Source organism: Prionailurus bengalensis, chromosome B4 (genome assembly GCF_016509475.1).
Source record: "Prionailurus bengalensis isolate Pbe53 chromosome B4, Fcat_Pben_1.1_paternal_pri, whole genome shotgun sequence".
NCBI classification, from domain to species: Eukaryota; Metazoa; Chordata; class Mammalia; order Carnivora; family Felidae; genus Prionailurus; species Prionailurus bengalensis.
The window spans coordinates 116,624,263-116,647,506 of NC_057358.1; the positions used below are offsets into that span (position 1 = coordinate 116,624,263).

General features: G+C 39.4%; 1 protein-coding gene across 1 annotated transcript in view; it reads right to left on the reverse strand.

Annotated features, from left to right (window-relative positions):
* LOC122473675 overlaps positions 1-23,244 on the reverse strand; it is a 58,022-nt gene that overhangs the window by 33,375 nt on the left and 1,403 nt on the right. Inside the window, exons 2-4 of the mRNA XM_043564293.1 lie at positions 22,417-22,516; positions 11,503-11,730; positions 10,001-10,150 (exon numbers count right to left, since the gene is read on the reverse strand). Of these exons, the coding sequence (XP_043420228.1) occupies positions 10,001-10,150; positions 11,503-11,651 (299 nt within the window). The 5' untranslated portion in view covers positions 11,652-11,730; positions 22,417-22,516. The remainder of the gene's footprint in view (positions 1-10,000; positions 10,151-11,502; positions 11,731-22,416; positions 22,517-23,244) is intronic.

Consider the following 23,244-nt stretch of genomic DNA (forward strand, 5'->3'; position numbering starts at 1 on the left):
TTCAGAGTCCCATGGGATCCCATTAAAAACATCAACATACATTAAACAGGAGTACCAGGAAGAGAGAAGTGGGCAGAAAACAAATATTTAAAGAAATAATGGCCTAAACTTCCCAAGTTTTTTGGAAAACATTAATGTATACATCCAAGAAGCTCAGTATTTCAAAGCTCAAGGAGATCCACACCTACACACATTACAGTCAAACTGTTAAAAGCCAATGACAAACAAAATCTTGAAAGCAGCAAGAGAGCAGTTAGAGAAAGAATAAAATGCAAATGGACCTGACGCTTAGTAAGCACTCACTAAATATTAGGTAGTTATGATTTAAATCTTCAAACTTAGAGGAGAATCAACCAGTATCCTTGTGTAAGAGTATATATAAGAATGAAAAGGCTGATCCAACTTTAGGGAAACATGGGTTCTAAGTTGTTTTTTCAATAATGAGCATAATGTTATTATGTTAGCCATGGTCTAGGTCAGAAAGAGGTGAACTTCAACCTACAAGCCAAATTTGGCCTGCTGCTTGTTTTTGTAAATAAAATGTTACTGGAACAGAGCATGCCCACATGTTTACGTGTTGGGTATGGCTGCTTTCACATTACAATGGCAGAGTTGAGTAGTTGCCACAGAGACTGTATAGCCTGAACAACCTAAAATATTTACTATCTGGCCCTTTATGGAAAAACTTTTGCCAGTCCCTGGGTCTAGGTACTTCTTCCTCCCTCCCTCCAATGAATATCACCACATCCTTAGAAATTCTGCTGCTGCCATGCCCCTTCCTACTGGATCAGACCCTTAGAGATTGCTGATCCAAATCAAGTTCTATCTGCTCCACCGTTGGTTGCCTACCCAGCATCCATTCTCTATCCCTTCCTTCCTTTCAAACAAATTTCTGTTTATTCAGCTCTTCACCCTTCACTGAGTCTACCCCCATTTACAGGGGTAGATGTTGAGTATCTAAGCCCATAGTTGCATGGCATTCCTTTGACAGGTGTTTTTAATTCAGGGATAGGCCTGTTGGTCTGAAGAGACTCAAAGGAAGGACATATACTTGATCCATGAAAAAAAGAGTTTTAAAATTTTTCCTGCTAGACATAAAAAGGAGCACATAGCCAGTGTCACTGGTAGCCACCAGGGGAACCACCTCAGAAGAAAGGATGCCAAGTATAGCTGAGTAGAAAGATGAAAAGAATCTGGATCTTACATGACATCACTAAGTCACAAATTATACTGCATCTAGAGCCCATCTTCTCTATAATTTGAAATGGAACTTTCTGTTATTTGCTATAGTAAAGCAATATACATATATATTGAATATATATAACTGCTACAAATTTTTTGATTATATTTTTTATGGCTGTCTGTCTTAGAATCCCAGCTGATCTAGCTTCCCCCCACCACCTATTCCCAATAGCCTGACACAAATATTTCCTGGAGTCTTGTTAATTCACTGTTCAATCATTCAACAAACATTTTATTAAGCACTCAGTATGTACTAGGCACATACTAAGTATTTGGGGATAAAGCAGTAAACGAGATATAAGTGGTGTCTCCCATCATGGAGCTCACATTCTAGTTACACAGACACAGTAAATGAACACTTAATTTCATATTATAATTAGTGCTAATAAGCAATAAAGTCATCACTAGAATAACGAAAAGGATAAGCCTTCTTAAAATAAATGGTCAGAAGAGGCATCTTTTGGAAAACAGTCTGGAAGTTCCTTAAAAATTTTTAAATCGAGTTACTGTATAACCACACAAAAACTTGTTTGTGAATGTTCGCAGTAGCATTATTCATAGTAGCCCCCAAATGGAAACAACACAAATATTTGCCAACTCAGGAATGGAGAAATGAAAGGTGGTATATCCATATAATGGAATATTATGTGGCCATAAAAATAAATGAAGTACTGATACATGCTACAACATGGATGAAACTTGAAAGCCTAATGCTAAGTGAAAAAAGCCAGTCACAAAATACCACAGATTATAGGACTGCATTTATGTGTAATGTTCAGAATAGACAAACGTGTAGAGGCAGAAGGTAGATTAGTGGCTGCTTAGGGTTAGAGGTGAGAGTGTTGAATGGTGAGTGAATGCTAATTGTACAAGGTATCTTTTCAAGGTAACAAAAATGTACTTAAAAAATTTTTTTTTAACGTTTATTCATTTTTTTTAACGTTTAATCGTTTTTGAGAGACAGAGAGACAGAGTGTGAGAAGGAGTGGGGTAGGGAGGGCAGAGAGAGAGGGAGACACAGAATCCAAAGCAGGCTCCAGGCTCTGAGCCATCAGCACAGAACCCGATGTGGGGCTCAAACCCACGAACTGCGAGATCATGAACTGAGCCACTCAGGCACCGCAAGGTGACAAAAATGTTCTAACATTAGATTATGGTGATGGTGGCAAAACTCTGTAGACATACCGAAAACCATTTAATTGTACACTTTAAATGGGCAAATTTTGGGGCACCTGGGTGGCGCAGTCGGTTAAGCGTCCGACTTCAGCCAGGTCACGATCTCGCGGTCCCTGAGTTCAAGCCCTGCGTCGGGCTCTGGGCTGATGGCTCAGAGCCTGGAGCCTGTTTCCGATTCTGTGTCTCCCTCTCTCTCTGCCCCTCCCCCGTTCATGCTCTGTCTCTCTCTGTCCCAAAAATAAAAAAATGTTGAAAAAAAAAATTAAATGGGCAAATTTTATGGAATGTAATTTTTTCTCAATAAAGCTATCTAAAACAAAAAGAAAAAAGAAAGATCTCTCCTAGCAGGTGATATTTAAACTGAGACCTTAAAGATAAGAAACCTGTTGTGCAAAGAGTTGGGACAAGAGCTTTCAGTCACAGGGAACAAAGGCTATGAAGGCCATGAAGAGAGACAGAAGTTTAGTAAACAAGGGGGTAAGAGATAGGAGATAGGTTGGAAAGGGGCCAGAGCAGGGAAGGTTTTCTGAAACTTTCAAAGTCACCAAGTTCCATTTTGATACATACTCTTATTAGGCAGTATAATCTACATGGCAGTCCTCATGAAATATTTAACAGTGAAACCCATGGATAAGGCCACAAATGGAGAGCTGTTAATTCCAAATGCCATATAGCTGCAAAACACCTTATTAAGAAGAAAAGAAGTATTAAGTGTTATAAGGGAAAAGTATTTAAAGCAATAATTAGCCTATAACTGGGGAATTCCATTAAATTACTTTCACCATTGTCATAAATATCAATTTCTAGGAGATATTCACATTCCAGGGAGCACAAGAAGAATTCCCATCTCCAAATAGTTCAGAAAGTAGGGATCCTATAGAATACCAGGCAGGAAAAGAAATCACTAAAGCAATACAAATACAGATTTCATAGTGTCTAAACTTTGTGTGCAGTTGTGCAGTGTCATACTTGAGATCTGAAATAAAAGGACATGACCAATCCAGTCTGGACCAACACAGAATGTAGAAAGGAATCAGAGGATGACACAGAATTCTAAGTGAAAATGTAAGAATATCTGGACCAAAAGCAGGAGAAAGAAGACACCCAAGCCTTGCAAATTTTCATGAACACTCTTGAGAGGACGGATTGGTGGTTAACAGACTAATACTGTTAAGTGATCATCTTATGTACTTATAATTCTCAAATTCTATTATACATTATTGATCAAAATAGAACAGGGGGTGAAGAGAGGCAGAGAGACAGAGAGAAGTCATAATTTAGATTCAGTGTTGCCCTTGTGATCATCTGCAACAATGGCTGCAATATTTTTGCAACTTCTTCCAAGGAAAGTAGAAGTTATATTTTTCCACCCCTTGAATGCAGGGTTGTTCACATGACTTGCTTTGATCAAATGAGTCATTAGCAAACATGATACTAGAGAAGGCTTGAAAAGTGTGTATGCACTGGGATTTGTCTTTACTCTTGCTGCTTTTAGAACCCAGCCACCCAGTCAAGAAGCCTGAGCTTAGTCTGCTAGATACTGGAAACACATAGCCCAGTTTCTCTGTTGCTCCAGCCTATTGCCAGATACATCTAACCCCAAAGCCCATGCTCATTGCTACGATTATGACTATGATTATTACTACTCTTATTATTGCTCATATATTGTGTGCTCAGATCTAGACCTCTGTCTCAATGCATTAAGGGTTGGAAAGGTGAAAATTACACATTGGGATTAGAGTGTGCAAACCGGCTCCAATGTTTTTCTCTACCATGCAGACTTGGAAAAGGTTTCCATTTTCTATGAGCCTCAATTTGTCTCAGCTAGGAATTACATTTAATCAAGATGGTTCCTGGGAAAATTAAATAACATGAAAAAAGTGCCCTCTCAACACAAAGTGACACCCATTAGCAGTAATAAGGCTGAGATGTTTCAGTTGAGCTCACCAGAAACAGTTTCCAAAGAATCTAACTTTAACAATCCCTGGAAAAATGAAGTGAAAATACGTTTGTTCTTCATGAAAGCAATTGTTAGTTTTCTGCTCTGTGATGTCACAGAATAAAATGTTCAAATAAAATGCTATAGAATTATGCAGTGTTTCTTAATCTTTCTTTCGAAACTGTTGAGTTACTAGGGTTGGGAGGGGGAAAGACTTTTTGAAAGTATGTGCTTTCTCAACCTTTGAAATGCTTCCAGATTCTGTCATCATCTTTTCATCTCAACATCAAAGTTGGGAAAGTCTCTTCCACAGGGAGGGCAGGTGCTCACATGCTGCTCACCAAGGCACTTTGCTACCCCATAAATCTGTCTCTCTCTACCTGCATCTTGAGAATCAAGCATTAGTTTTTTTATTTCTTTTAGATTTTTTACCTACTTGTACTCTTTTGCTAGTAAACTTCTGACACATTCAACAGGTGATTTGGCTTACAAAAACAGCCAGGGAAGGGGCTTCACCAGAAGCATGGTCAGCACATATGAAATGCTTAACATGGCAGAAACACACAAAAGCATATTTCTGAAAGAGCTTAAAAAACGGACGAGGGGGTTCTTGCTTTCTACATGACCTAACTTTCAATTCGCATTGTCTTGAAATCAAGAGAAGTCAAAATACAAAGGATAGGAAAATATGTGATCAGGACTCATTCAAAAAATTCAAATTCAGCAAATTGGGAGGGTGAGTTTACTGACATAGTGCCTTAGTTCACTGAAAGGCTGCCTTATGAATAAACTACAATGTAAATCTCTTCCTAAAACTCCAAAGGCCATAAAATGTTTTTCTAAGGCCACATCTTATGCTTTTCTTTTATTTGCTATATTTATATACTTAAGGTACCTTTGGTGCAAATTTTCCATTTGTGGTGCTTTAAATATTAGAGTCACCAACTAAATTGAAATTAAGTACATGGGAGAGGAGCAGGCAGAGGTATGGGGGTAAGTAATATCCCAAAGAAGGGTAAATATAGAGGAACAGTAATTATTGTGTCTGCCGGATTGTTCCCCCCAAATTCATGTTCACCTTGAACCTCAGAATGTCACTTTATTTGGAAATAGGGCATTTGCAGATGTACTTAAGATTTCAAGGTGGATTTAGAATGGATCCTAAATCCAATGGCTAGTGTCCTTATAAGAAGAGAAGAGGTCATAGAGAAAAAGGCAATATGAAGATGGAGGCAGAGATTGGAGTGACGTGTCTACAAGCCAAGGAACACCAAGGATTGCCAGCAACCACCAGAAGCTAGCAAAGCAGCATACTATGGATTCTCCCTCGGAGCTTTCAGAAGGAATCAACACTGCCAATACCCTGATTTCTAATTTCTGGGCTCCTGAACTCCAAAGAATAAATTTTTGGTATTCTAACTCACCCAGTTTACGGCAATTTGTAATGGCAGCCACAGGCAGCTAACAATAAATTAACACATGGTGTAGGTGGTCTTGAAGAGACCTGCAGCATCTGTTACCTGCAGTTAGTTGGCTGTGGACATTTTGACATTGTCACCTGATTCCTTTAGCCCATCTTTGACCTCACCCTGATCCTTGCTAACACTTAGTGCTATACCTCACCCTCCTTTTCCTGAGCTTCTGAAATATGAGGAGAGGGATTGGAGTTGGGGAAGACTGCAGGATATGGTGGAAATCAGGAGAAGACTTGGGTCAGGTACTGGTTAGGCTTAGGAATACCACTGGGATAAGAATTTGAGGTCAAGATCCTCGTGAGCAGTTTCCAAGGACAAAGAGAAACCCTAGAATTATAGAGAACAGGACAGGTCTTCCTGGTCAGTCCTTATTCTTGGGCAGTGTTATATTTCTACACTTAACCATCTCTGACTTTACAAAGAAACATTTAGCTGAGGCATGTTTCCTAAAGCATTATAGAGCCATAACACTTTAAAACACCAACTTTCATGATCCCTATGATGGCATCTCTCAGCGTTGTTCCTGCCTGTTTACTGTCACATGTGCACACATTCTCAGCCTTGGTATTCTCAAAACTCCCCACTCCATACATCCTCTGTCCCCACTTCCTGCTGCTCAGTATCTCTGTCTTAGAACTTTTCAGATCTTTACCTATCTACCTATTTCCATATCTGTCCATCCATCCATCCATCCATCCACTCATCTGTCTTTCTTTAAAAAAATATTTTGATGTATGAATGACATACCAAAAGTTATACATATTTAATACATATAATTTAATGATTTGGGAGATAAGTATACATCCATGAAACCATCACCATATTCTATGCCATAACATATCCATCACATTCAAAAGTTATCTATATCTGCCTTAGCCTACCTGTCTTAGAACACACTAAAAACTGACATGGTAATTTGTCTTATTTAGGTCTCACAACCACACAATAGGGTAGTTACAATGTATATATAAATTCTAAAATAATATTTACATTTTTATTATTATAAAATCAATAATACCTATATATTTCTTGCTAAATGACTATAAATACTATGTATAGATTGCTAGTTTTTTTACAGTACTATATATAATATATATGTATGTATATGTATACACACAAATGCATACACACACACACACACACAAATTCCAAGTATTTACATTGTTCCTGTACTTGTAATCCTTAATGGGAATGCTATGTAATGTAGTGGGAGAAATTCACACTGCTCTCTTCCCAGTCTTTCCTTTTTACCCATGGCCTTCTCCCACTCGCCTAGATCTTGAACAGCACCTGTGGCTTCAGGAAAGTGTTGTGAGAATAACAGTGTCAAATTCTTGATTTTTGAGATTGAAAAGCTGAGATCTAGACACATGGCAATAGGGATATGGGAGAATACGTAATCTGTCAGGAGCAGATTTTCCTACTGCAAAGGAGTAGGGGGTGGAAAGGAGTATCAGGCTAAGTAAGGAAGTTCAGTGAAAGAAACCTCTAGGGAAAAAGCTCTGTGCCATCCTGCTAAGGCCAGTTGTAGGGTGGGTGTGGGGTGAGTGGGGTGGAGCCCTCAGTAGAGTAGTAAATCCCATATGAATTTGAGGGATTTGAAAGCCTGGGCAGGTGGTGAGCCTTGGGGCTGACCTCAGGCCCAACATAACTCAAGAGTAAGAGAATAGATGCATGAGGCTTCTACACAGACGGGAGTGGAACAGCCTTGATTTCCCCATGTTCAGGGTAAGACAAAGCCAGACAAATGTTTCTTGTGTGCTCATAAAGATGTGGGAGTAGCTGAGAAAAAGCCTGGCCTTGGAAGACCTTGCAACTGGAGCCAGAGGGATGCACCCATGAGCTTCAGAGACCAATCACACAGACCATTTAGAATGAAGATGCCTGAGAACCAAACAACACTTCCCCAGCCACTAATGCTTTCTCATTTTATCAGCTCCTTGGAATGGAAATGAACTCTTGGGGAAAGGATACCAGGGTTCTAAGTTTCTGCCACCCGCTGGTAGAATCTATCTAGAAATTAAATTGAGTGTTGAAAAAATAAAGTTGTATTTCCTGCTCATCTGAACATGTGGACTGAAATTTGTATCCATGATAATGGAACCTTGTAGCTCAGTCTACTATTCCCTCAACCAGTAGATTTTTGGGTTGGCTTCTCTACTCACAGGAAGTGAGATTCCATCAAGGTAGTGTTCTCCCTTGCCTTGGTTAGAACAAACTCAGCTTTGTCTTATCAACAGGTTGATATTTTGGTGATATTTTCGGGGAGACAGCATTCCAGAGATCACCATTTAGTTTCGATTTGTTAAGCACACTCACAGCTGAGGGTCTTAGCTCTGGCTTTTCCCTCTGCTTACAACACTTTTCCTGTCCACAGCACAGTTTGCCCTGCACTGCCATATGTTTCTGCTCACATGGTCCCTTATCAAAGAGGCTTTCTTTGGTCATCCAATATAGAATAGCAATTCCCCATTCCCACCACTCTTCAGTTCCCCTTACCCTGCTTTATTCATTTATTTTTTAAAGCCTCTTTCATCACTTGATATGGTATATATTTGTTTGTTTACTCTGTCTCCCTTCACTAAAATGTAAGCTGCTTAAGGACTTTGTTTTGTTCTCTTCTATATCCCCTGTGACTAAACAGTGTTCATGCTAGTAGGTCCTCTGCAAATATTTGTTGAATCAACGAATATCTTCTACAGATACCTTTTTGTTTCAATGTTCTGCATTCATTTCCCTTTCTAAATATTGCTCTTCAGTTTCCCTGTAACAAATCTCCTGACAAACAGGAACTTTATATTCCTCTCTACTCTAATCTGACATATGATAGATGCTCAATAAATATTTACTAAAGGAACAAAAAGAAAGGAGAAATGCATAGATGAATGAATAAGACATGTGGTAGCAATGGTGTGGCTGATTGACAGCAGTGTGAGGTAGCAAGATAACCTCACACCCTCTTCTTTGATCCCTCTCTCATCTCCTCCCCTACTCCCAGGATGGCTTATCCAGATTGTTAGCTAAGTGCTTGAATTTGCAAAAATTAGTTGGATGGGGCATATAGCTATAAAGAGCTGAATTTCTCTTTCATAAGAAAATGAAAAGATTTGGAGGGTGGGGAATGAAAAGGGACAAGGGGCTTTTAAAATAGAAGGGATAAGAATAAAAGAGGATCCTGGAGAGGAAAATGAAAAAGTGGACATGAAGCACTTTTAAAACATGTTTGTACATTTTACACTTCATTTGAGATGTTTGATGCAGCATGCAGTAAGTTTCCTGTGACCCAAAACACCAACAAATGTGGCCATCCTCACAGAGGGGTTTTTATGTTTGAAAATCAAAAAAAGGAGCAAATTTCCCAATTGTCTCAAATAAAAGAGAGCCAAAATAAACCCACAGTTACAAGGCAGAGTGGAGAACAAGATTCAAAGGAGGCAGGGAGTCAAAGTCAGAGGAGACCGTGAGATTATAACCCCTGAGAATTTTGCAGCAATCTTGAGAAGGATGTGAGACTTTCTTTTCTTTTTTTTAAATTTTGTTTTAACGTTTATTTATTTTTGAGAGAGAGAGAGAGAGAGCATGAGGGGGAGGTGCAGAGAGAGAGACACACACACAGAATCCAAAGCAGGCTCCAGTCTCTGAGCTGTCAGCACAGAGCCTGATGTGGGGTTTGAACCCATGAACCGTGAGATCATGACCTGAGCCAAAGTCGGGAGCTTAACCCACTGAGCCACCCAGCCCCCGATGTGAGACTTTGTAAGGGTATGGGATGGTGGTACTGCCAGTGCAACCAGTTCTTAAGGGGGCAGAGAGGCCCAGCTGACCCCTGGCCCACCTAAATAACAGTCTTCCTGTTTCAGTTCCCAGCCTTTGTATTCTTGGGGCCTTGCCTTCGTATAGGTCCCTCTGCTCCTGAGAGACAGCATTATCATGTGGATGGTGCAAATGGATTCTTTGAGACCTATGGTCTTCTGGCCTGTTGAAATTTGCAAGTCTCAACCTGGAGCAGCCATGAACACATGCGTATGTTTCATTTTCCTTACCTAGTTTCCAAATTAGATTGACCATTTAAACGATTACTTTCCTGTCCTTGCCTCTGTTGGGATGTAGCTCTTTCTCCACCTCTTAACTTACCCACAAGTTCTAATTTGTCTGGAATCTCACATACCTTTTAGGAAAAGAAATGCTACCACATCCAAAAGGTGTAAAGGTTCCCAGGATAACTTGGTTGGGCAGGTCACTGAATATGTTGGTGTACATGCCACCCCAAGGGAGAGCAGAATAGCTTTGGCAGACAGCGAGGCGGCCAGAAGGATAGGTAAAATCCAGGTTAAGGAACTGATACTGATAAAAACCAACAACAATGGTAATAATTATTCTTATATGGAATGATGTTAACTCTTATCCTATTTAATTAGAAAAAAAAATTATTTTAATGTTTATTTATTTTTGACAGAGAGAGAGAGAGACAGACAGTGGGAGGGACAGAGAGAGGAAGACACAGAGTCTGAAACAGGCTCCAGGCTCTGAGCTGTCAGCACAGAGCCCGACACAGGGCCTGAACTCACAGACAGTGAGATCATGACCTGAGCCGAAGTTGGACGCTCAACCGACTGAGCCACCCAGGTGCCCCATATTTAATTTTTTTTCTAATCGACTATTTACAGATGAGCCGACAGAAGTCCAGAGGGGGTGACTCGCCTTCCCATGGTCACTGAGTACAATAATGGTGGTGCCAGGCCATGCCGGGTTCCCTGACTCCCACTTGCATATTCTTCCCATACGTTCACATTACTTGCACCCTCATTTTTATTTACTTACTATTTATTTATTTATTTATTTGTTAGCTTCAGGTGTAGAAGTTAATAATTCAACACTTACATACAACATCCAGTGCTCATCACAAGTGCCCTCCTTAATACCCATCACCCATTTAACCCATACCCCCTGCTCACCTCCCCTCTGTAAACATCAGTTTTTTACATGCTCATTTTAGCCCCAAACTCTTCGAAACCAGTCTTGTGGATAATAGCAAGGAAGTCTGGTCAGATTGGTTCTATTAATGGAAGAGTCACTGGAAAACAAAGTTGCCCATTGCTACCCAGTATGGCCTGACAGCATGCAGCAGGAGGACTGTGTCTCCCTGCCAACATCTGTGGACAGATGAGAGCAAAGGAGGGCTGAGGGATAATTATGGATATGTGAACAAGTTCACAAAACCTAGCTGCGCCAACCTCTTGAGGTCTTTTTCATTTTGGATTTGCAGGAATTTATCACAAAATCTCTTTTCTCTCTAAGCTAGATCCTCTTGATGCCCAATGCCCATGTGGTTCTCTCTACTAACCAGGAAAATGAAGGAGAACTCATTTTCTCAGAACCATGTGAGCTGTTGTAGCCTAACAGCTACAACCAGAGGTTCCCTTAAATAGAAGTAAGTCTTGCAAACTAGAGAACTTGCCCCAATCTCTTTCTTGCATTGACTTCTCTTGTCTCCAGCAGGAGGGAAAGTGGACCCTTGAGAGCAAAAGATTGAGGCAAGGCATCAGACTTCCTGTTCCAATACTTATGCGATTTTCTGCTGAAACAGAAATGCCCTACGTCTCGAGACATCCTTTCCATCATGCCCAGCCCCTTCCATCCTCCTTTCCTCTTGGGATTTCAAAAGGATATTAGGTCAAAGAGGAACCATCTACCAGGGCATAATGGAACTTTTTCATCTCTGGGTCAGCCTCTTTGACTGTTGGCATCTTAGGCTTCCTCTTCAGCAGCTCCAGCCAGAAACATTGGGAAACTTTGGGACTGTTGTCTACCTTCACCATGCCTTTAGGATCATTATAGTGGCGCAGGATAAGACATTTGTTGAATCCTTCTTTTTTAAGCTTTGCTTCTTCTGCTTTTCTGTTCAAAGAAAAAAATTCCAGAAGTAGTTAATTTCCTGATCTTATCAAGGGCTAGAGGCTGGGCAATGGCTGTTCTGGCCTCTGTGACCTCACCTTTACTGCCAGTCTAAGAGGCTTCCTTAGATCTGGACAGCTGGATTTTGAAATCTTTAGCCAAGTGTTTATTGAGTGCCTATCATTTGTAAACAGTTTTTGAGGACCTGCTGTGTGTGAAGTACTGGACCAGAAGCTGCAGAAAATGCAGGACTAGTAAGGAGTCCTCTCTCCCCACAGGAGCAACATGATTCAGCGTAGACCTTGGACGAGAACTGAGGTGAAACCTGGTGCTAACACTTGGGACTGTAAAAAAGTATGCAAAATACTAAACTCTGAGTCTTAGTTATTTTTCATCTGTAAAATGGGGGTAACAATGCCTCACAGAAATATAGGGAATCTCTGGTTAATTAATACGCACAGACCTCTAGGCATGGACCCCAGTATTTAGCATGCCTTCTAAATATACTAGTTGTTTTTGTTACAAGTTAGTGACACATACATACATACATGTTCATTATTAATAAGGTGGTAGAGGGGAAGAGTAGGTGAATATGAAACTACATATGTTCTGCATTTCAGACAGAGACCTTGAAATTAAGGTAGGCCCCTTGGAACACTCATTTAACTATTCACAGATATTCACTAGGTATCTTCCACAGGCAAAATTCATATGTTCTTATGAGATAGGTGCTATTTATCCCATTCTAAAAAGTCCCTGAATTTTGCAGCTGCATGGTAAAGCCAGGATGCAACGTCATGTATATCAGCTCCAAACTCTCTACTTTCTTCACCTCATGAGACTGTTCCCCATATTTCTAAGTGTCAGGAGCTACAGGAGTTGTGGGCATACTATGAAATGTAGACCAACCAGTTAGAGTAGGAGAGATCCAAAGCATAAGAGACTCTTAAAAACTGAGAACAAACTGAGGATTGATGGGGGGTGGGAGGAAGGGGAGGGTAGGTGATAGGTATTGAAGAGGGTATCTTTTGGGATGAGCACTGGGTGTTATATGGACACCAATTTGACAATAAATTTCATATATTAAAAAAATAAAAATAAACAAACAAACAAAAAATGTAGACCGACCAGGGCTTTGTATCTGAGGGTCAGCCAATGAAACAGAACTTCCTAGTTCTTGCCCAGCTTCCTGACCACAACCCACATGCACACACAGCTATGCACACACATATACACTCATGTGCACATACATACACATACATATGCACATATACTCGTGCACTCAAGGATGCCAGATTAGAGCTGTTGGCAACATGCCATTGGAAGAAGCCTCCAGAATCAGGCTGGAAGAGCAGAGACATTCTTGGCCCTCTAGGAGACCAACACCACCTGTTTAACATCCCCATGGACTGGATGGCTTGCCTTTACTCCATGGTCCCAGCTACTAAAAGTGGGCTGCAGGGCCTCTGGGTTTAAGACATAATGCGGGGATGGAATTGGGTAGATCTATAACCAACACTTGAAAATAATCAGAAGTGTCAGGACTCTAATTAGGGGAAATGGTAGCTACCTTTTCAGAGAAGAGTTAGGCATTTGGGAATTTCTAACATGGGTATAGAGTAGAATGCAAAACAAACAAACAAACAAACAAACAAGCTTCAGCAACAGGGTAAAAAAAATATTTAAGGCTGCCCTCAGCAAGTCCCTTCAGATTCAGAATACATACAAACAGGAATCCTCAATGTTTCACATTCTAAGGTGCACTTGAAAAGTGCTAAAGTTGAGCTGGCATACCTCAATAAGGGTCTTGGAATGTTTAGAAGAATTGGTTTGTGTGTGTGTGTGTGTGTGTGTATGTATGCACATGTGACATTTATTGGTTGAGTGTGGGTTTTGGGGTGTAAGACCTATGCTGAAAGAAAAATTTTTAAATGATTAAAACCCAGAAATTGGACAGGGTGCCTGGCTGGATAAATCAATAGAGCACCTGACTCTTGATCTTGGGGTCATGAGTTGGAGCCCCATGTTGTGTGTAGAGTTTACTTAAAAAATAAGTAATTAGACAAAACTGGAGGTATCACAATTCCAGATTACAAGTTTTATTACAAAGCAGTAGTAATTAAAACAGTCTGGTACTGGCATAAAAAATAGATACATAGATCAATTGAATAGAATAGAAAGCCCAGAAATAAACCCACAATTATATGGTCAGTTAATCTCTGATGAAGAAGGAATGAATATAAAATGGGAAAAAGTCTCTTCAACAAATGGTGTTGGGAAAACTGGACAGCCATATGCAAAAGAATGAAACTGGATCATTTTCTTATACCATACAGAAAAATAAACCCAAACTGGATGAAAGACCTAAATGTGAGACCTGAAACCATAAAAATCCTTGAAGAAAGCACAGACAGTAATCTCTTTGACATCAACTGTAGCAACATTTTTCTAGTGTCTCCTGAGGCAAGAGAAATAAAAGCAAAAATAAACTATTGGGACTATATCAGAATAAAAAGCTTCTGCACAGCAAAGGAAACAATCAACAAAACTAAAAGACAACCCATGGAATGACAGAAGATATTTGCACATGACATATCTGATGAAGGGTTAGTATCCAAAATATATAAAGAACTGATATAACTCAATGTCCCAAAAACAAACAATCCAATTAAAAAATGGACAGAGTACCTGAAGAGATATTTTTCCAAAGAAGACATACAGGTGGCTAACAGACACAGAAAAGATCTCAACATCACTCCTCATCAGGAAAATGTAAATCAAAATTATAATGAGGTACCATTTCACACCTTTCAGAATGGCTAAAATCAAAAACACAAGAAATAACAAGTGTTGGCAAGGATGTGTAGAAAAAGGAACCCTTGTGGACAGTTGGTGGGAATCCAAACTGGTACAGTCACTGTGGAAAACAGCAAGGAGGTTCCTCAAAAAATTAAAAATAATGCTGCCCTATGATCCAGTAATTTTACTACTGGGTATTCACCTCCAAAATACAAAAACGCTAATTCAAAGAAATACATGTAACCCTATGCAGCATTATCTACAATAGTCAAATTATGGAAGCGACCCTAGTGTTTATCGATAGATGAATGGGTAAAGAAGTTGTGATATATACACACTGGAATATTATTCAGCCATAAAAAGAATGAAATTTGTTTGGCAACAACATGGATGGTGCTAGAGAGTATAAAGCTAATTGAAATAAATCAGTCAGAGAAAGACAATACTATATAATATCACTTATATGTGGAATTTAAGAAACACAACAAACGCCAAAGGAAAAAAAAGGGAGATAAAGACAAACCAAGAAGCAGACTCTTAACTATAGAGAACAAACTGATGGTTACCAGAGGGGAAGGGGGTGACAGGATATGGGAAATAGGGGATGGGGGGATAAGAGTACACTTACACGATTTTGAAAAAAAAGTAATTGGAAATAATATAGCTGATTAATGAAAGGAGGGAGAGGTATATAGCCACACTGCTGTTGGCTTCGGGGGTATTGGGGGTGGGAGTCCCTAGCAATTAGCAAGGTTCACTGGCCCCTCTAAGAGAAACAGGAGTGGGCACTTCTCAGTAAGTTCTGTGGGGAAGGAACCAGAGCCAGGAGGGTGGGCAAGGGCCAGATCTGCCTCTCAAAAATGGAAATGCCTGATTAAAACAACTGGTTTCTTTTGACATTTGTTTCTTCTTTTGCTTTCCTCCTCCTCCTGCCACTCCTTCTCTTTTTCACATTCTCATGAAAATGTATCCCATTGTCAAAAATGAGGTGAGTAGGCAGAATTTTTGAGCAATGTGACAAAAAAAGGAGCCCTTATAAATTGCACTCTTCCCCACACCAGAACACACACACGCCACTCCATTTATAAGCATCAAACGCTGGCAGGAATTCAGTCTAAGAGCACACATTTATAGACCAATTGGAAACCTGAGTCTAATTACCATTTACCAAGCCCACATCTGGGCTCTTTCATTCAACGCCTAGACATGATTCTATTTTTCTGTGAGTCTCTACAAATGGACCTTTTGGATTATTCTTAAGAAAGGTTAAGTATGCCTCTAAAGTGTAAATACCTATAATCTTTGGGAGAAGAAAAGGCATGCTCCCCCTTCTTACTTGCAAGGCCAAAAATCAAGATACAACAAAGCTCTAGTGCAAAAAACTCCAATGCAAAATCTCCTACCTTATCTGAATGTTACATTATTCAAATACTCAGAGTCGGCAACTATAATTCAGGGAAGTTCCCCATAACTCTTCTTCTTTTTCTAACCCCTTTAAAAGTCCCTAGACAAAGAGTCTTGATTATTGTGTAAAGACCAATCAGTCTCTCTGCCAAAAAAAAAAAGGCTGCCCTTCACTGCCTTTTCTCGAGGAATTGGCAATGGCAGTAGTTTTGTTCTCCTCTTGCCTGAGAACCAGAAGTTGACCTCTGGATTCTCCAGCAGGTGATAATTAACACCAAATTGATTAGTTCAACAAAGGAGCCCTAATACTTGCATAAAAGGTTTCTTCAAAGTTTTGGGTGGCTGGTCATTCCCAAGAAAAGTCATTGTTGGGCTTACAAAAGAGTTCTTCTCTAAGTCAGAAGTTACCCAATTATCCTAGCCCTCTGGTATCTGGACCACTCTAAGAGAGGCTGGAATAGAAAGAGAACTGCATTTCAAATCATCTCAAATCAAATTTGCCTAAGAATCTAAGCTAAATTCAATATGGTGGGGACATTCACTGAATGTCAGAACTGAAGGATGCTTGGGCAATATCTAATTCCATTTTACAGATGAAGGAGCCAAAGTACAGAAAACGGAATTGATAATTGCTAAATAATAGTTACTGTTTATTAAGCATTCATATATTCTACAGATTGTGCTAAGTTATTGAACTGGGTTATTTCATTTAATGCTTTCAATAACCCTATGAGGTAAATTCTAGTAGAACCTCCATTTTATATGAGGAAGATAAGGTTTTGAGAAGCAGAATAAGTGCCCCAAATACTATGGTTGGCAAATGGGAGCATAAGACTTCTGTGAACTTCAAAGCTTGAAGTTCTGCCCCTTTACAGACATAGCCTCTTGTAACACAGGTCACACAGCTAAGAAATGGCAGGGTCTGAGTTAGGAGTGAGTCTGGATTCCCAGTCTAATGCTTTTGTACCACCATACTCTAATAGTACATATGAATAAAGTCAGAAGACTAGAACTCTACCAGCTACAGCCCAAAGATCTGATTCTCTGATTCAGGCCCAGACAAAAGGTCTAGGTAAACCCAGTGTGGAGGATGTGCTTTGCTGTAAGGAGAGTTTTGGGTTCTGGTCTGGGATGGGAGGGTTCACTACATTTGTCAGACCAGACTTCCTATGCCAAGAAAAGAGTCTATTTCAAGTGTGCACCTGCCAACAGAGTTAGAGAAGATTCTTTCTTCTCTCATTTCCCTGAGTCTGACTTGATATAATGTTCTGTGTTGAGCAAATGTGGTAGAAATTTGGTAGGGTACAAAGGCCAATAGTTACGATTTGCCAAAAATTGCATTTCATCCAACAAGCATTTTTTTTTCAATCTACTTACTAATCACTCACCCTGGGAACCAAGGGATGTTAAGATTTGGCTGATTTTCTTGCAGAAATGTTTTGTAATGCACATAATGTAAAGTTACATGTGTTCTTTTTGAAGCTTGGATTCTGTATATGATAAATCCCTTGGGAACAAATTTTCATTGTTAAAAACCCACTCCCTTGAGATAGTTTATTACTATGGGTAATGTGTAACAGCATCAGACTCATCCCTGGTGCTGTGTGCCAGCTAAATTCACCTCCTCCATCTACTCTGCCAAGCCATCTCTTCTTCAGTCTAAACTGACTTGTCTCAAGAAACCACTTCTGACAGTACTGGGTTATTATTAAAAAATGCTTTTAGCTTGCTTAGTGCTTTAGTGTCTACAAAGTACATTTATATACATATATATATAGTCACAACAACCTGCCGTAAGCAGAAGACCTGTTATTATCCCTAAATGACTAAAGAAGCAGAGGTTCAGGGAGTTCAAGTGACTTACACAAGATCCCACACCCATTGACTAATGAACCTAGATGTTTTGACTCCAGTTTTTTTTTCTTTCAATTTTTGCTGTAGTCTTTATTTTTTAGAGCAGTTTTAGGTTCACAGCAAAATTGAGTGGAAAATACAGAGAGTTCTCATATATTCCCTACAAGTTTTTTTTTTTCTTTTGTTAAAATTTGCTGCCTGGTCCACATCACTTGAGGACTTCTTTAAACTTGAAAAATTAATTGTAAGCTCACCTGGAAGAAGAAATTGGTAAAACTGGTTAAGATGTTTTTGATGTAGAAAGAGTAATCATGGCACAAAAACAGTCACTGAGATCAAAAGAACAGAATAGAGAACCCAGAAATGGACCCACAAACATATGGCCAACTAATCTTTGACAAAGCAGGAAAGAATATCCAATGGAATAAAGACAGTCTCTTCAGCAAGTGGTGTTGGGAAAACTGGACAGCGACATGCAGAAAAATGAACCTGGACCACTTTCTTACACACAAAAATAAACTCAAAATGGACGAAAGACCTCAATGCAAGACAGGAAGCCATCAAAATCCTTGAGGAGAAAGCAGGCAAAAACCTCTCTGACCTTGGGCACAGCAACTTCTTACTCAACATGTCTCTAGAGGCAAGGGAAACAAAAGCAAAACTGAACTATTGGGACCTCATCAAAATGAAAAGCTTTTGCACAGGGAAGGAAACAATCAGCAAAACTAAAAGGCAACCGATAGAATGGGAGAAGATATTTGCAAACAACATATCAGATAAAGGGTTAGTATCCAAAATCTATAAAGAACTTATCCAACTCAACACCCCCCAAAAAAATAATCCAGTGAAGAAATGGGCAAAAGACATGAATAGACACTTCTCCAAAGAAGACATCTAGATAGCCAACCGACACATGAAAAAATGCTCCACATCTCTTATCACCAGGGAAATACAAATCAAAACCACAATGAGATATCACCTCACACCTGTCAGAATGGCTAACATTAACAACTCAGGCAATGACAGATGTTGGTGAGGATGTGGAGAAAGAGGATCTCTTTTGCATTGCTGGTGGGAATGCAAACTGGTGCAGCCACTCTGGAAAACAGTATGGAGGTTCCTCAAAAAATTAAAAATAGAACTACCCTATGACCCAGGAATTGCATTACTAGGTATTTATCCAAGGATACAGGTATGCTGTTTTGAAGGGGCACACGCACCCCAATGTTTATAGCAGTGCTATCAAAAATAGCCAAAGTATGGGAAGAGCCCAAATGTCCATCGATGGATGAATGGATAAAGAAGATATATATGTATAAATATATATATATATACACACACACACACAATGAAGTATTACTCGGCAATCAAAAAGAATGAAATCTTGCCATTTGCAACTATGTGGATGGAACTGGAGGGTATTATGCTAAATGAAATTAGTCATTCAGAGAAAGACAAATATCATATGACTTCACTCATATGAGGACTTTAAGAGACAAAACAGATGAACATAATGGAAGGGAAGCAAAAATAATATAAAAACAGGGTGGGGGGGACAAAACATAAGAGACTCTTAAATATGGAGAACAAACAGAGGGTTACTTACTGGAGGGGTTGTGGGAGGGGGGGATGGACTAAATGGGTAAGTGGCATTAAGGAATCTACTCCTGAAATCATTGTTGCACTATATGCTAACTAACTTGGATGTAAATTAAAAAAATAAATTAAATAAAAAGACAAATTAAAAAAAAAAAAAGAAAGAGTAACCAGAGGAGGTTTGCTGTACCAGTAATTAAGATACAAATACCTAATATTTACCGAATGCCTAGTTGTACTAGGAAGCTTTACAACTGCCCTAAAAGGTAGCTACTATGATTACCTTCATTTTACAGATGAAGAAAATAAGGCAAAGGGAAATTAGTGACTTTCCCAAGGTCACATGCATGGATGGAGCTGGGATTTTAGACCAATCAATTTGACTTTAAGCCCTCTTTCTTAACACCATACTTGTTTCTCTCATATTATATAATCTGAATAATTAAAATAGCTGAAAACTCAGGTAGATCAATGAAATAGAGCAGACAGCTCAGAAGAAGACTCTAATATATATAAGACTGAAGATTAATTTAAGCTGAGAACTCAAATCGGTGGATAACACAGACTGTATTCAATACCTGGCTCCAGAGTGATGATAGAGTGCTGTGGTTAGATGCACAGGCTTTGGTATCAAACAAATCTAAGAGTAAATAGCAGCTCACTCACTCCCTAGCTTTCTGACCTTGGCATAAAAGCAGTGACTTACTCATGGAGGCATGTAAATTGCTTCGTGTGGTGTGTTACACAAAAGAAGCACTCAATAAACATTAGCTATTTTTATTAGCACTCAGTAAACACTAGCTGTCATTATTATTGGCATGGGAGAATTAAAGCTAGGATCTTCATACCATACACAATTTCCAGTAAGTGGAGAAAAAAGAAGTTAAAAATAGAGTAGGTCTATCTAATTTTAGCATGAGGAAAATTTTTCTAGTTATAAAAACAAGGGGAAAAATCTTAAAACAAAATATTGATACTTGCACAATAATAAAAGTTAATTTAAATACTATGCCTAGGTGTTTTAAAACAGTTGTAATATGATGTAAAATTAGATACTAAATTTACCAATATACTGAATTTACTAATTTAAATTTAAAAATTCCTGGAGATTCAACCAATAAAGAGTAATTTCTAGTGAAACTAAGTTTAAAATTTTAAATACAATAATAATTGCAATTTTTAAAACATTTCACTAGAAATTACTCTATGCTGATTAAATCACCAGGAATTTTCAGCACAAGATCTAACAATTTAACATGACCACTGTGGCCTGAGCTCTGGGCTTGCTCTGCCTTTCCTAATCCTTAAAGGGGTTTAAAGAGAAAGACACCATTAAAGAGAATGAGTCAGATGATTGCAGGTCCTTCTTTCCCAGTCATTGCACAAGCTGCTCAATTCTCATCCAGAGCAGGAAAGAGGCAGTATTTCTTTTCTTAATGTTTATATACTTTTGAGAGAGAGAGAGAGAGAGAGAGAGAGAGAGAGAGAGAGACACAGCATGAGCAGGGAGGGGCAGAGAAAGAGATACAGAATCTGAAAGAGACCCCAGGCTCTCAGCTGTCAGCACAGAGCCTGATGTGGGGCTTGAACTCATGAACCATGAGATCATGACCTGAGCCAAAGTCGGACACTTACCACTGAGCCACCCAGGAGCCCCAGAGGCAGTATTTTAGAAAAATCTAATAAAGAATTTGACATTACATTATAAAATCTCTCTTAATTTAGATTTATCAATAGTATTAAAATTTATTTGCTTCTGATCTAAACATTTCTCATTTTGCAATTTACCTTTCTGATGTAATTTTATTTTATTTTTTAAAGTTTATTATTATTTTTTTTTTTTTTTATTTTTAAAATTTTTTTTTTTTCAACATTTTTACTTATTTTTGGGACAGAGAGAGACAGAGCATGAACGGGGGAGGGGCAGAGAGAGAGGGAGACAGACACAGAATCGGAAACAGGCTCCAGGCTCTGAGCCATCAGCCCAGAGCCCGACGCGGGGCTCGAACTCACGGACCGCGAGATCGTGACCTGGCTGAAGTCGGACGCTTAACCGACTGCGCCACCCAGGCGCCCCAAAGTTTATTATTATTTTTTAGTAATCTCTACACCCAACATAGGGCTCGAACTCATGACCTTGAGATCAAGAGTCACATACTCTTCCAACTGAGCCAGCCAGGTGCCTCTGTGTGCATGTAATTTTAAATAAATGTTTTAAATACTAAGTATGTATCCCATTTAAAACATAACCCACAAAGCAACAGTAGTTATTTTCTCACCGAAGTCCAGGTGGGAACCTGGAGTGAAAATAAAGCATGGTTGAAAGTGGGTGCACTTTGGAGTCAGATAGACCTGGGGTCACCCCTGGCTCTGCCTTTTTCTAGCTGTATGACTCTAAACAAATTGCCACATTTTGTGGCACTATTAGTGTCCTCACCTGTAAAATGGAGATGATAATCCTCTCTCTCTCTCTCTCTCTCTCTCTCTCTCTCAGTTGTTCTAAGTAGTATAGATAATATATGTAAAGCATCAGCTCCACTGTCTAGCCAGAGTAGAAATTTTGTCAATGCTTGCTGTGGTTACTATCACCTCCTAATTGTTTGATTCTTACCACCTCCTAATTGTTGATAGTTAACTTGCTGAGATGTTTAGTTTCCCATTTGAGGTACACGGGGACTAGTTTTATATTTCCTTGGAACAGTGCTTTCCCTATGGCTGGCGCTTCTTTCCCTGACTTCTTTTCTTCTCTCCCTCCTCTCCACTGTTTTCACACAGGATCCTGTGCTGGTCACCTGACAAGGCTGATTGACTGGTAAGTCGTGTAGCACACAGACTGACTTATTTCCATGAGTTACCAGGAAAAGAAGGGTTGTGTGTGCATGTATGTACATACTTTTTTCACATTACAAACACGACAAGCAAAGCAATAGAGTGACTTGCCCAGGGTCCCACAGGCTCTGCATCTCTTCTTGCCTATCTACGCATCACACGCCTCATAAAAGTATATGATTCTAAAGATTTCAGAGGGCTCCCTACATTTGAATTATGGCTTCTTGTAGTCTCTTCACAGCAGTATTGAGGATTGTCTTCCATTTCAGAATTTCCAATTTTGAGTGAGGATGTTGAAAGATCCAACCTTAAAACAACAACAACAACACACATAGTAACTCAAAATGGCTATTTAAAAATTTATCTCCGCGTCAGTACTCACTAGATAAATCCTGCTCAGCTATCAGTCTACCCAAGCCTACTTGAAAAAGGAACCAAAATCCATTCATATTAAAGTGTAAGCAATTAGCTTAAGAATTACCTCTTCTCAGGAGATTTTAACTAAAATGGGATCAAAGCTTTAACCCCAAGGAATTAAATCCTTATGATGACATCTGAAGAAGTAGAGGCCTTTTAAAAATCCCTACATACCCATAGACCTACAGATCAGATTCTTCAGCATTCCCCAGTCCTGGGACAGAATCCCGTCTCTCAAGAGAGAATATTTTATTGGTAGTCAGTAGATGTGGGTTCTGTTCCTGAGTCTTCTCTGTGGACACTGGAGGAAAAGAAGCACTTTCTTTCTAGGCAAGGAGCATGTGACTCTAGGGGCAGTGACTATCTCCTTATCTTCACTGTGTGAAGCAAGCCTAACCATAGAAATCTGCCAAGCAGGGATGGACAGAGAAGAATCCCTGCAAGTGTTGAGTCATACATCCTGCCTTGGACCTTTGCTCCTGTGGTTCTTCCTTTAATCTTGTGAGTTACCCCCAATACACGAGCACAGGATTCTCCTGTTGCTGAAGCTAGTGTGAGTTGGGTTCTTGTTACCTACAGCTTAAAGATTCCTGACTAACATAATCAATCACATTCAGG